At 37.3% G+C, this 15,629-nt stretch overlaps 1 protein-coding gene across 1 annotated transcript in view; it reads left to right on the top strand.

The window, feature by feature from the left end:
* Cdh8 (cadherin 8) overlaps window positions 1-15,629 on the top strand; it is a 385,799-nt gene that overhangs the window by 120,845 nt on the left and 249,325 nt on the right. The window contains exon 3 of the mRNA XM_032888162.1: window positions 13,022-13,316. Within this exon, the coding sequence (XP_032744053.1) occupies window positions 13,022-13,316 (295 nt within the window). The remainder of the gene's footprint in view (window positions 1-13,021; window positions 13,317-15,629) is intronic.

The following is a 15,629-nucleotide window of genomic DNA, read 5'->3' as shown; positions in this document are numbered from 1 at the left end:
GTCTTCTTGAAAGCCCAGACTCTTGTCTATGAAATGTCTCTGAAAGTTTCTGCTGTCCTCTCGCATCAGTAACATGCTCATTTATTAATAGCTAGTGTGCCTCCGAGAGCTTTATTCATTTGGAAGTAAAAACATGACAAAGTTTCTAAGGGAAGAAACCTAATACAAAAGTGATTTATTGTCCTATAGTTTTTTTTTTTATCCCTCCATACTCTAAGTCTGCTTTGAACTCTTTTTAAAAAAATTATTTTTCTTGGATATTTTATGTATTTACCTTTCAAATGTTATCCCTCCCCCCTCCCTGTGCTTCTATGAAGTAGCTCCCACTCCCACCCACCCACTCTAGTTCTTAATACTATAAACTCCATGCATGAGCCGCCAATAAGTTTTCTTCCTTCAGAGGCATCACTCTTGACTTGTGTGTGATCACTGTCATGGTATCATTGTCCTTTCTGAAAATGTACCTTTCTATCTCCTTGTACGTCTAGATTTCAACCTCTTATGAGAGCACCAGTCACATTTGCTCAGGGACAACTCATATTCCAATTTAATTACTTTTGCAACAGTCTTATCCTTCTGTGATCCTCTCTTGATACAGCAGATTGAAGGTGTCATGCAAGAATTTTGAAGAAAAAAATATTCCCAGAATGAATAGTGGAATTTAAAGGATCATTTTTATTTCAGATTAGTAATGGAAATTCCATAATTTCAAACAGTATGGAAATCACGTTCAAAACTGGGCACATATGTATTTCCATCAGTGCTGATTCAGTTTGGATCAGCAAGGGCATTTTGTGTTTGCATTGTGGTTTTGCATTGTGTTGGTTGGTCATGCCGGTGTGCCCTTTGTACACAAATGCAAACAAGCACACAGAGAACACGTATCTAATTCCAATAATTTGATGTTATTTTAGGCTCTGTTTCCCTTTCTGTACTGTAGTCCTCATGACATTTAAGCCTATTAAATTAAAAAGTCAGAAAGAGTCAACGACAAAGTCTTTCACTTACTATATTTATAACAATAAGAGTTGTCATTGGAAGCCAGAAGCTGGAGAGAACCCAGATGCCCTTCAACAGAGGAATGGATACAGAAAATGTGGTACATCTACACGGTGGAGTACTACTCAGCTATCAAAAAGAATGACTTCATGAAATTCGTAGGCAAATGGTTGGAACTGGAAAATATCATCCTGAGTGAGGTAACCCAATCACAGAAAAACACACACGGTATGCACTCATTGATAAGTGGCTATTAGCCCAAATGCTTGAATTACCCTAGTTCCCTAGAACAAATGAAACTCAAGACGGATGATCAAAATGTGAATGCTTCACTCCTTCTTTAAAAGGGAACAAGAATACCCTTGGCAGGGGGAAGAGAGAGGCAAAGATTAAAACAGAGACTGAAGGAACACCCATTCAGAGCCTGCCCCACATGGCCCATACATATACAGCCACCCAATTAGACAAGATGGATAAAACAAAGAAGTGCAGACTGACAGGAGCCGGATGTAGATCGCTCCTGAGAGACACAGCCAGAATACAGCAAATACAGAGGCGAATGCCAGCAGCAAACCACTGAACTGAGAATAGGACCCCCGTTGAAGGAATCAGAGAAAGAACTGGAAGAGCTTGAAGAGGCTTGAGACCCCATATGTACAACAATGCCAAGCAACCAGAGCTTCCAGGGACTAAGCCACTACCTAAAGACTATACATGGACTGACCCTGGACTCTGACCTCATAGGTAGCAATGAATATCCTGGTAAGAGCACCAGTGGAAGGGGAAGCCCTGGGTCCTGCTAAGACTGAACCCCAGTGAACGTGATTGTTGGGGGAGGCGGCAATTGGGGAGGATGGGGAGGAACACCCAAAAGAAGGGGAGGGGGAGGTTAGGAGGATGTTGGCCCAGAAACCGGGAAAGGGAATAACACTCGAAATGTAAATAAGAAATACTCAAGTTAATAAAAAACATTAATAAAAAAAATACTCAAGTTAATAAACGTAAAAAAAAAAAAAAGAGTTGTCATTGGAGTAGTAGGGCCCTCATTGGTAATTCTTTTAACAACTGAAATGAGGAAATATTAATGAGAAAAACTAAATGAGGAAATAGTAAATATTTAACCAACTTCTTGTCTGGTAGTTGTGATTCCATAGGTTCTTCTTTATTTATCTAAGAGGAAGTTCAGTTTCGCTCTCTTTACTTACTCTTTCATTTGTTTTTTTTTTTTTTTTTTTTCATATCTTTGCTTTCTCTGAGAAAACTCTCTCAGGTGGGTTTGGTTGCATGATGTAACCTAGTACTCCAAAGGGTGAGACGAAACATTGAGAGTTTGGAACCAGTCTGAGGACACAGCAAGACGAGGAATCAATTCAAACGTAAACTACTGACTTTATCTACCCTCCTTTCACTCACTATGGGTCTGTTTACCATGTTCTAAACCACATATCCAGCCATGGGGAAGCTGTGACTGAAAAGTGTAACTGGAAAGTGTTGTTAGTTGTGGTAAAGCTGAATGTTGTTCCGAGTTCCTGAGTTCGCAAAGGCTTTATATGCAGCAGGCTGTTTCTCAGACTGGGAAAGTAGAACAAATGGAGCTCATTACCACATTTTAAGATATCAGGAAAAGAAGTGATTCTCCAATGTTGCAATTCTCTTCTGGGGCTTAACGGACAATTTGCCTTTATGTATTTCCTTTTATAATTACAGTTACAGCTTCTTCCCAGGTACCCGGAGCTCCCTAGAACTTCAAAAGGAGGCATCACTTGAGCCCTCCTATCCTGCCCTTATCACTTATTTGCATAAAGAGAAGAACGAGTTCAGGCAGAAATAGAGATTTCTATGTTATATCTCTATGCCATGTTTCCAACTCCTGTGAGGAATTGTCTGGCTACTCAAGTTCTTTGAGGAATAAAGACCACTGATGCTCTCAACTTGGTGCCTTTGTGCTGATCCATCATTATTTTTGTTGTGTGGATTTTGTAAGGCACTTAATATTGTTTCTGTAAATGTCAGAGGGGATAAATAGGCATTTATCTTTCTTGTCACTATTTCTATCTCTCAATTTTCTGTCTCTGTACCTTTGTGCGTGTGTGTGTGCGCATTTATATATATATATATATATATATGTATATATAGGTATATATCCAATTTCATATACATACACATGAGATATTCAAAAATTATAAAGAGACTTTGGCTTATTAAAAACTAAATATTTTCAAAAGATCATTATATAAGTATCTCTTATAACTAATATTCAAATTTAAAATCACTATAACACAGGGACTAATGCTGTGAAACATCATAATAGTTTAGTGGAAGAAAATGGGGTCTTTTCAGCTTACCCTTTTATTATTTCCTTCACATTCATTCGTAATTAGGATGATCAGGGTAAGTTTGAATATAAATGTACATTTTGAATAATATTCCTTCTATTAGACATCTCTTTATCTACATTTACCTTCTATGAATTTATCAATACAATAATTTATTTACCTATGTTATCCCTGAGAATAATCTTATTAATCAGTCTATCCAGCCATCCGGCCAGCCAGCTACCTACTAATGCATCAGGTTTTCAGACATTCATGTCAATGTATTTTTGGTAACAATGGTGCTTTTACTAATTTTCTGTATTCTTATCCACACAAATTAGATGCCTGATATGAAATAGTTTTAAGCTGAGTTTAGTAAAATCATGAAGTTATATTCTTAGACCAGGAAGATGATGCATGGTAAAAGCATTTGCCAGATAAGCCCGATGACTTCAGTTTGATCCCCAGAATCCATGACCCATAGAAGAAGAGGAAGACTGACCCCTGAAAAATTGTTCCCTCACCTCCACATTTACATGATGGCATCCTTGCCCCTCCCCAAACAACTCTCATGCACATATACCCATAACTGAATTAAAAGTTTTAAAATTAAATTCTAAATTTTACCATGAGTAAGATCTGTGCATTTTATTTCCAGGCTTAATGTTTTAGTAAATGCATTTTTTAATTCATTTAATTCAATGCATTTAATGCAAGTAATGCATTTAATTTCAATTCACAGAAAATATCTTTATATTTCCTGAAGACTATTAAACCCTTTATTTTTGTTTGAATTTATTTGTTCCTGGAATACATCCCACACATTATACATCGTTTCATTTTAACCATTAAAGGAATTTTAAAGGATATTATTCTTAAAACATTTTGTAAATATAGAAACTGACTATTGAAAGGTTAATTCTTTCCTATCTTATAGTTTATTTCTGTCAAACTCTTTTTTTTGTTACACTTTCATTCTAGAACTCATAGCCTGAACAGTTACTTTTCATCATTGGTTGTGTTGGATAAACATGTTGGCTTTCAATTCTTTAAGAAATGGCTTTTCATCCAGGCTTCTATCAGCTTATAGGTAAAAATCATGTTTCAACACATGGGTATCCTCCATTAACGTTGAGCATAGTAGCACAGAGCGTTGGCCACAGGACACTTGCATGCTCACCATAAAAATGGCTAAGTATAGACTAATTAGTTATACGAAGGATAATGTTTTCAATCTATTTTTCTTCTAAGGTTTACTGAACTAAAATATATTTTTATGGCCACAGATGAAACAATTTTGTATGTCGTCAATATTAAGTAAAATTAAATGACTATGTAAAAATGAAAAGAGAATGGGTTTCTGTTAGTTTACATTTGATGGATTTCTGGTAAAATATATAACCTGACAGTTTATCTAATACACAAAAGAAGTGAGAATCACTGAGAATCTAGAACTTACACATTCGTGGGGTACTATTAAATATGCTTTTAATAAAGTAAACAAATTCTATTACTTATTATTACAGAGTGAATGCTTACCGCTCCTTTCTCTGAATTTCATTAAAGTGAATGCTTTTGCTTTCCCTGCTTGTAGGTCTTGTTCTACAAAAAAAGGGTCATTGTATTAACTGAAATAGTCTACAAACTCAGATAATACTATTTTATTGCTATTTGTTTTGCTTTTTCCAATATGAGTGAGTGAAAAAAGGAATGAGGGAAGGAAGGAAGAAAGAAAGAAAAAGGGGAAAGAAAATAGAAAGTCAGGGGGAAATTAATAAAAGAAAAGGAGAGTGGAATGGAGAAGAAGGAAAGATGGAGGGGGAAGGAAAGAAGGGAGGGGGCAAGGGAAGGAGATAGGGGAAAAAGGAGACTCACGCAGAGACGTGTGACTCTTATTGAAGTTTAGCAAAAAACAATGAGTTTGCTATAAACCTGGCACATCACATTCGCAAATCTGAAAATCTGTGGTCCTGAAGCGAAATGGGAGCATATTTGCCTCAGGAATGTCACTTTCAGCAGTGTATTCTTAACATCACTCCATTGTACTCACTAGATTGGCACACAAACTAGCTTTTATCTCTATGTCTATTCTGTTTCACATATTTACAACATGAATTGCTCCACAGATTGCTTGATCTCTCTCTCTCTCTCTCTCTCTCTCTCTCGCTCTCTCTCTTTCTCTCTGTCCATCTGTCTGTATTTCTATGCATGTATATGAGTAAGAAGGAGACCTGATTTTGTGATATTTACAATTAAAGAATAGTAAAAAGCAACCACTTCCTTTTTCTGGCTGTATCATCAGCTGCATACAGTACAGAGTCTCAGTTCACATGGACTTCTGTGGGCACAAGTTCTCATGGTCCGGTCAAACATTATCCACACTGGAAGAAGAGGCACTGTGATGTATTTGTGTCTGTGTTTTCAGAGTGCACACATTGCCTAACGGAAATTGACAAGAAGCCTGTGTACACATTGCTTTGTTTTCCTGAAGGAGATATAGTTTCCACTTTGGTATAGAGAATACAGTGCTCTTTGACCTTTTCCCTGAGTTTGAGACATTTTTTTTCTTTACTCTTTCAGGTCTTAAGGCAAATTCAAAAATGTAGCATATTTAAGAATTCTTTGGAGACATATGTGATTTCAGTAAACTTGTATTTCCTCATATATGTGGTTGGAGGAATAATTACCCATTCCCCAGTTGTTCTTTTCTAGAATCCTAGGGTGATTTTATGACTATTATATTGCCTTATTATGTAACCTGATTCTACAAATTGTTAGCAATTGAGTCACTAAATGAAAAGTAATTTTTATTCTTTATATTTAGACTGTCGTAGAACATTTCCACAAATAAAAGGATTTTTTCCATAATACACTCCCTAGCAGGACATTTTCTTAATTTTGCTCGGCATATCATAATTCAGGATGCTTCATTAACTTTAATGTATCAGGCATGCTTTATTTATTAATAAGGTCCCAAGTATCAGGTGACTGTAGAGTTCTCATTGATTATAATTACTTGGCTTCATTAAAAGGCTTAAATGTATGGTGGTCCGGCATCCTTTGGAAGATTGTCTGTTCAGTATAAGAGGATTGGATTAGAAGGTAGAGTATACAGCTAGTGATGGTAACTCTTGGGCTGTCACGAAAACACTCAAGAAAAACAAAATGAATTCATGTGCTACTCTTCTTTTGTTCCTAACCCACACTGTCACTTTCATAGTAGTGTATATATGTATCTGTTCTATCACCTCAAATATTTAGGCCAAAGCCATATTGCATGAAACTGTGTGGCACTGTCTTGATGTGGAACGGTTTTGTTCTGTGAATTATAATTTATTCAGAGATGAATTGATAGCTCCTAGCCCAGTTTCTATCCAGCAGGCCGTACAGATGATCTGGAGAAAATAGTGTATCATGTAAATTGGTTCAAGAGTGCTGTGCTTGTTAACTTTGAGCCAGATAGCATCCATGTAAAACCAGAATCCATAAATGTCAGTGATCTCTGCAGCCCAGAAACCCCTGTGCCACCCTTGGATTCTAACAGATGCTGGTTTTTCTCTTTGCATCTTAGATATTCCCTTGTAAGAAAATAAAAAATCAGAAAGACATTTCCATGACACCCATTTGGATTGAATAGGATTTCCATATGAGTTGTGAAACCAGGGACACCTGATTTTCAGTTAAAGATGTGACTTTAACTATACATAATCCATGCCATTATCTCATTCCAGTAGAAGATGTAGTCAGAATGTCCTGAAGGAATTCTTTCTGGTAACTGTAGCATATTTTTTTTCCTAAATTAATATTAACAGAAGTGAATTAACTCTAGATTTCATGTCTTGAATTAACTTAGCATCATAGAAAAGCTGATGAGAGATTATTTATCGACAATTCACATGTACAAGCACAAGAAGAATTCATGTTCTTCCTCTGAATCTATGAATGATAATGGCCACATATGAGATGACTTACATTTGTCACTCATTTTTTTAATTTATTCATTTTCCAGGGTTCTTGATTCACACACCTTGTCTTCTATTAACTCATGAATCTTAGTTCCTACATTGGCATTAAGCTTCAAATTCACACTTGGAATGCCCAAAAGTGCTTATCATACAGGAAACACTTGATATATAGGTGTTAGCTCTTTTAGCACTGCTATGACACAATGCTTGATATAAACCACTTTGGCAGAGGCCAGCTTTGTTTAGACTCCTACTTTCAAAGGGTTCAGTCCACAGTTGATTGGCCTTATGCTTGGTCAGCAACTAATGATGATAGTTGTGTGGTATCCTGTGAGCATACCTTCAAAAATTATGTCAAGTCTTCTACGTTTAGCAATTGTATGCTCACAGTGACTAACTTCCCCCATCTAGGTGCTTCTGGTAAAGTTTCCAGAGCTTTCCAAACTCCTGTCATGGTACAGAAAACAACCATTCAATGTATTAGCCAATGGGCAAAAACATTTTATTTAAATCCTAAAGTCAGAGCTACAACACCAATAGAAATCATCTCAGAGGCAATTTTCGCTGCTTTTGTCTTTACAATGAAGAGTGCAGGGTGCATTTTACATGCTGATTAAGTGAAAAGATAATGTCTTCCTAAGCCATAGGAAACCCCAGAGTTTTATCCATCAAGGCTTATTTTCATGTGGCCTTGATTCTGCTCCAGTTAGTAAAACCAGCTCCTGAGAAAGGCAACATTCACATGTTCAGATTACAGAAAACTGTGAACATTTAGTACACTTGGGATGTCTTTAGCGTCATAGGCTCTTGTCAGTGGGATGAAGTGATGAATAAAATCATTGCATTAAATGTGCAGAACCTGACAGACATGTGGGGAAAGAACAGCAAAAATAGTAGCTTGTGATTCTGCTTCGCCACTACTAAGAGGGCCCGACTGGAGTACTGTGTATCCTGGCTGGTTCTCAACCATTTTGTTGTTGTTGTTGTTGTACACCCACAAGTCTTTGTTCTAATTTCAAATTGCTTACCTGGTTTTTGTGCATTTCTGTCAGAGAGAAAGAAAGAGACGCAAATGGTCCATTGAAGTATCATAATATAAAACATAATACTACTTTTAAAAACCCATTAGCCTTTAAAAATCTAATATTTTTTAAAAGTCCAAGGTCTCCTTAAAATGCTCAGTATGTGTTTTAAAAGTAATATCCTTTCAAGTAAAATTAATATATTTCTTATTTCAATTGGGAAGACCTGAACTATAAAGAGAATCGCACCCAAACAAGACTAAAATGTAGTCATATAAATCTGAATTCTGCAGCGTTTCCATCAGCATCACACAAAGCTATATTACATGCTTAGGCCAGCTTTAATTTATACCTGCCACTATTTTAACGGACATCTACTAATTCTGGCATCGACAATATCCTGTGCTCTCCATGGCAAATGAGGCCACACCATCACTAGTGGTTTTTTCTGGGCTCTCCACAGAGATTCGAACCCTGTTCCATAATGTTTGGTTTCACATATCCTCCCGTTACCCACTTGATTTTGCTTCTCCAATTCAAGGACCATGTGGGGACTCCTACTCATTGCCATATTCAGCTGACAGCTGGATATGCTTTCCTTTGATGAGCTTCGAGGTACTGATCTTCAGGAAATACTTGCTTGTTTCTCAAGAAGGTTTTACCCATACAACACTAATCTCTTATTAATCGGAGCTGACTCTTCAGTCACAGCCTGTTTAATGTTCTGAGGTTCAGTGAAGCACACGCTTTATTTACTTTAGCGGTGCTGTTCTGTGAATCACTGCTGATTCTTCAGCCTCAGCTGATCAGCGCATACAGATTCTTAGCAAATGTCATAAGAGTACTCCGTGGCCTAGTTCCAGTAGAGAGATTACTTGTGACCCTTCACAATGTCATAGTACAGGCCTTCACATTTCCCATTTCCTTGAGCACTCATTCCTTCCGTGCTCCTTCTAGAACAGTTCAATCAGATCTGGGCACTTACTGGCTTTCCAGAAAAAAGTGTCCTGCATTCCTCTGGAAACAACACAGTAAATAACATCACAGGTACTGTTGGGGTTTAAGTCTTGGCTAGCTTCTAGGACACAACACACAAAACCAACATGGTTCTACATGGAGAGGTTTAAGAAGAGAAGAGTAGAAGAAGAACAGAAAGGCAGGCCTTTTGAAGAAAGCACATAGAGAGAGAGAAGGTGAGGGGGATGGGGAAAGAAGGGACAGGGACAGAGATGGCACAAAGGCAGAGAAGAATAAGAGCAAAAAAGGAGTAAGAGAGAAGTAAGAGGGAGAGGAGGGGGCAAGCAGCCCCATTTATAGTCAGGCACAGCTAGCTGTTGCCAGGCAACTGTGGGAAGGAGCATACCTGGCTATTGCCAGGTAACTGTAGGGGTGGAGCTTAGACAGAATACCCACAGGTATTCTTTAGTACCAATTTCTGTTCTTGTTTTTTTGTTTGCTTCCTTGTGTCTATGACATATATCATGACCAAAAAGGACTTAGGGGAGGAAGGGACTTACTTGGCTTATACTTACAGTTTACACACCCGTTATAGAGGGATGTCAGAGCAGGAACTCAAGAGGGTCTTGAAGCAGAAACCTTGCAGTCATGCCGCTTGCTGGCTTGTTACGAAGATGATGTAATCAGGTAATCCCTTCGTTAAGGGTTTGTTCCCTGGTGTTCTTAGGTTGTTTCATGTTGACAGTTAAAGGTCCTAGAAGAGAATGCATATACTATTAATTTTCTCTAGTCTATCACAGAATGATATTAGTAAAAGTTACTTGAAATATTTTCAGATATATAAATATCTGTACATGCTTGTGTGTGTACCTGTATGTGTGTGTGTGTTGCTGTATGTGTGTTACATATACACATGTGTGTCCTACTGCCACATGTGTAAGTCAGAGAACAACTAAGTTCCCATGCTTCACGGATGGCAAGAGTCTTACAAACTTGAGACATTTGCCTGAGGTACTTGTCTCTGTGTTGGAAAGAGATTTATGCCAGGAATATCAAAAAGTTATACCTAGTTGGAGCACTCATTGAATGAAAATGGTCTCAGCTATTTTATGTCCAATATGGTCAATTTTATCTTTAAATACTTTTTAGATTTATACATCCTCTCAGGTTCTAAAATCAATCATGTAGATTAGTCATTATGTCCCTAGAATAACTGAAGCCCAATTAAATCTGTCAATGTCCATAGAACAGATAGTTTAAAAGACTTGACTTTTACTAATGTATTTATTCTTATAAAAAGAAAACACACTCTGCTTGCTACTCCTTTCTTCTTACTTTGAAAGACAAGTGATTTAAAAACCTAACTTCACAATAAAATTAATTAATCAGATTCTATTGATATTAGGAAGAAAATACACTGAGATAATTTCTAGCATAACTAACAATAAGGTCAGAGGTTTGTTGGTTAATTTGAAAAACTGTGGACAAGACTGATACTTATGAATCCCCTTGTCTTCAGAATGGCTTCTGTGTGAACAAAGGCTTGCATGAATGATATATTATTCAAATGTTCTTTTTTTAATAAAAATGCTAATGGAAATGTTAAAATGCACATAAATTAAAATGATCATAAATTAGGATTAATATCACATTAATGAATTATAATCCCACATTCATTAAGATAAAGTGGCGTTTCAATATTTGTTCTTGTTCATAAATTTAGTACAATAAATGAAAGGGATACATTTTGAGATTCAATAAATATTTGATGTAATCTTATGCTTCAACTTATAAAAATATTCAAAGGTAAAGGAGGAGATCTCAATGCATTTGGGCTCATTGTTGCTATTTTATGTCTTTTTCATAATCTTTTCATTTATCGAAGCTCTAAATACCATTGAAATTGGGGGAAAAAGCAATAAAGCCTCTTCGGAATAAAAGGAATCCCAGGAGAACACAATGCGCTTTGAATTTGTAGTTTGTGTGTACTACTACCTACCACTTTATTATTATTATTATTATTATTATTATTATTATTATTATTATTAAATTATTTTTTACATTCCAAAACTTGCCCCTCTTCCTGATCCTCCTCCCCCGATTTCTTCACTCCCTTCCCACTGCCTGTGGAAGGGGTTGCCCCACCTGCCCACCTCCCTCCCACCTCACACAGAAGCCTGGCATGGCTGACCTCTGAGAGGAATTCTTCAGCAGCTGACTGAGTCTTACAGCTAACCTTGGATTGAGGCCAGGGACCAATGTGGAAGAGTTAGAGGAAGGACTAAAAGGATTGCAACTCCGTAAGAGGAACAGTGCAAGTAATTGAGACCACTACATAGGTCTGCAAGGCCAAGGTTTTGCTTTATATTGAAAGTCCTGAGAGGCCCAGCCTGAGCTTGACAAATACAGAGCGAATGCTCACAGCCAACCATTGAACTGAGAACAAGGTCCCTGTTGGAGGAATTAGAGAAAGGATTGAGGGAGCTAAAGGGGCTGCAACCCCATAGGAACAACAATGCCAACCAACCAGAGCTCCCAGGGTCTCAACCACTAGCCAAAGACTACACATGGACAGACCAATGGCTCCAGCTGCATATGTAGCAGAGGATGGCCTTGTTGGGCACCAATGTGAGGAGAAGACTTTGGTCCTGCCGAGGCTGAACCTCCCAGTGTAGGAGAATGTCAGGGGGCGGGAAGAGGTGGGTAGTTGGGGAGGGGAAACACCCTTATCGAACAAGGGGGAGGGGGATAGGATAGGGGGCTTATGGACAGGAAACCTGGGAATAAAATTTGAAATGTAAATAAAAAATACCCAATTTAAAAAAAAAGGCAGTCAAAAACTTTGTTAAATCAGTGTTCATTGAGGTAATCTGTGATGAATCTGAATTCTGGTTGAACAGTTGCTATTTTCCATAAAGTTCTATTCTTTTGCTTGAAAATGTTCTCCTGTATCCCATCATTATTAATTCTTTCCATAGTATGGGAATGATTTCCTGAACTTTAAAAATTATTGAGAGTTAAAGAAAGAAATGAAATTCTTACATATAGAAGTCGAGTTTTTTGTTTTTTTTGTTTTTTGTTTTTTTGGCATAAGTATAGCAACAATCAGATCAAATTATTGACTCACTCCATTTTTATCTTATCAAATATCAAAAATACAAAGTACAAAGTTTATAATCCTTATTGGTCCTCTGGTTTTAATATCTCATACTAAATAACTCATTTTAAAATAAAATTTAACATGTTTACATTACACCTGAATAATGTTTTTTTTTTTTTGCCTCATTTTACTTCATACAATATCATGGCTAACTTGTGTCTATGTGTATGATTGCATATGTGTATCGATAATTCAAAAAGTACACATGTAATTTTGTGATCTCCAGACTTTCTCATCGTTTTGAAACCATGCAACTTTATCTTTTTTTTTTCTTTTTCTTTTTTTTTGGAGCTGGGGACCGAACCCAGGGCCTTGTGCTTGCTAGGCAAGCGCTCTCCCACTGAGCTAAATCCCCAACTCCCATGCAACTTTATCTTATACAAACTTGAGCACTTTATAAAAGCTGGTCTGGATGACGGTTATTGTGCTTTGTTGTAACCTGCTGTGAATGCAAACATATACACTGTTTGTACAGTAGTGCTTTGCAGAGACTGAGGAAGTAGTGAAAAAGTAATAACTTGATGCATAACCAAGAGTCGGTTAAATAATACTGGAGATAATTTAGCTGTCTCCACAACTAACTCCTGCTACTTTTCATTTCAGTTACACACAGATCTGGATCCTGGGAGCAAAAAAATCAAGTATATCCTATCGGGTGATGGAGCCGGCACAATCTTTCAAATAAACGATATAACTGGAGACATCCATGCTATCAAAAGACTTGACCGAGAGGAAAAGGCTGAGTATACGTTAACAGCTCAGGCAGTGGACTGGGAGACAAACAAACCTCTCGAGCCTCCTTCTGAATTTATCATTAAGGTTCAAGACATCAACGACAATGCCCCTGAGTTTCTCAATGGACCTTACCATGCTACTGTTCCAGAGATGTCCATCTTGGGTATGTATGCTTTCAATTGTTCAGTCCTATTAAGGGTCATCTTTCAAATACCTCCTGCCATCAGCTCTGGTATGTTGCTGAATAAAAGACATTTATTTCGTACTTATCTCTCATTTGCATTTTTAAATCCCCTTCCTTGGCACAAGTTCCACAGCTCAACAGCTTTAGTCCCTTAGTGATGGGAAATGACGGCGGAACACTTTTATTAAAATAATGCTTCTCGTGTGGCTGTATTTCAATAGGCTTCCTTGCATTCCTGTCAAAGACAAGTATTGTTATGGAGACAGATTTATCAAGATTTGCTCCCACGTGCTAAACTAACCCTATTGATATTTGGTTCATGTTTAATTATTTGTTTGTGTATATTGTCATGTAGATGTAGTGAACAGAGGCATAGGAAAATATTTAAGACTATAGTCAATCAGATACTGGTCTGATTGAGTGGGAGGAGCCTAAGGTGGATGGTACAGTCACTTTTACCAATGAGTTTCTCTTTTATGGCTAATTGACTTTAAGTGTATGGTTTCTACAAGTCAATGCCACCACTATTCACTCACTCCTACTTCTCCTGAATCACTGATACCTTTATTATGCAAAATGCAAAACAACATGCGTTCAAGAACATGATTTTAAAACCTACTCTTGTAGGTCCGACTATCTTGTCTTAATTCAACCTTTCATACAGGATTCCCCAAAACTTCAGAACACTTAAGATAAGGGGAGAGTTTTTAGACCTCATTCTTTCCAGACAAGTCCGAAGGCAGGATTAAAAATTCAAAGTACAGCATCGCAGAAGTCGTTTTTGCACATGTGGTATGTAATTTAGTTTATTTCAGATTGCATTGAGGACATATGGTAACCAGCAAAGTCAAATAAACTAGAGAAGGTAAAAGTAACAAGACAGGAAAAAAACAAATAAACAGAAAAATCAACAAAATATTAAGTGTTCCAAACCAAAGTATTTTCTACTTCACCTGGCAGCGAAGCCAGTAGTGCACACAGTTATTCAACTAAAAGTCCCAAGAAAACAAAACACAAATGAGAGACCAAAACCATCACGAGTCTTTAGATGTCTCTGATCTAGTTTTCCAAAACTTTTCTGTGTCCTACACATGGAAACCCCACATAAAACCTGGAAGACATTTGTCAAGTTTTTCTTTTTTTCTTTCAAACTTTGCAGCAGTCTGTTCTTATATACCTATGACAGACAGTAAATTATTAATTCTTTAAGAATATTTTCCCAAATGCTTTGGTAATATTCACCCACCATTCCTCCCCCTTGCCCAACACATCCTAGAATTCTCCTCCTTCTTTTCTACCTAACTCTGTGTTTTTGTTATTTTATTTTTTCTTTTCCTCATCAAGACCAAAGTATGCTATCCAAATGTTCTTGGATCTGTAGGTTTTTTTTTTTTCAGTTGAACATTATTGACTTATCCAGAGATTATTTTTAAAAAAAAAAAAAACTGACCCTCCCTCTGCCAACAGCCAAGAAACCCCTTATAAGCTCATGTGGAGGTGGAGCTTCATGCCTGTCCTCCATCTCCATGCTGTGATTTAACTGACAGAGACTTAATAGTTCACATGGGCATCTGCCCAGCTTTGTTCAAGAGGCACCAAATCTTTGTAGCCATCTACCACCTCTGACTTGTAAAGTCTCTTCGCTTCCTCTTCGTCATGATCCTGGAGCCTTTCTAGGAGGACTGGGGGACATATACTCTATGTAGGACTGGATTTTATCTAGAGAAATCTCAGTGACACATCTTACTTAGATTGAGCAATACTAGATCCGATCCCACTGTAGGCCAACTGATAATCTCAGTAGTTTGCCTAATAGTTTGCTTAAATACTCTAACCCTGTTAATGACTGTTTGAATGCACAATGGGAAAGTCTCCCATGTACTCCGTGGTTTGTTTATTTTTTCATTGAATAAAACTGTTCAAACTTCTTAGCCAGTGATATTTTTATGGCTTTATTTTCATTCAATATCCTGTTCCTGAGCGGCCTATAATAAACTGCAGCCGAGACACCCATTCCAGCAGCAAATCAGAACTGATTTCGGTTCTTCATATCTTACCCATATATTTCTCCTGGCAGGATTCCATTTTATCTACTTCTTGTGAGGGGAATTCTATTTTTATTTATTTTGCTGCTCATCAAAACTGAACTGTTGCTCTATAGATGCCCGGAATGACACGTTTGCTTGGAGAAACTTTTATGAACTCCTAGCTGTAATGTACCACTCCTCCATCAGCACCACCATAAAAATGAAGTACACAGGCAAGGGAGAAACATCTCCATCCTCACACAGC

The sequence above is a fragment of the Rattus rattus genome, chromosome 17 (genome assembly GCF_011064425.1).
Source record: "Rattus rattus isolate New Zealand chromosome 17, Rrattus_CSIRO_v1, whole genome shotgun sequence".
Classification (NCBI taxonomy): Eukaryota; Metazoa; Chordata; class Mammalia; order Rodentia; family Muridae; genus Rattus; species Rattus rattus.
Note: the sequence above shows the minus strand (reverse complement) of the source record. Positions and strands in the feature narration are given on the sequence as shown.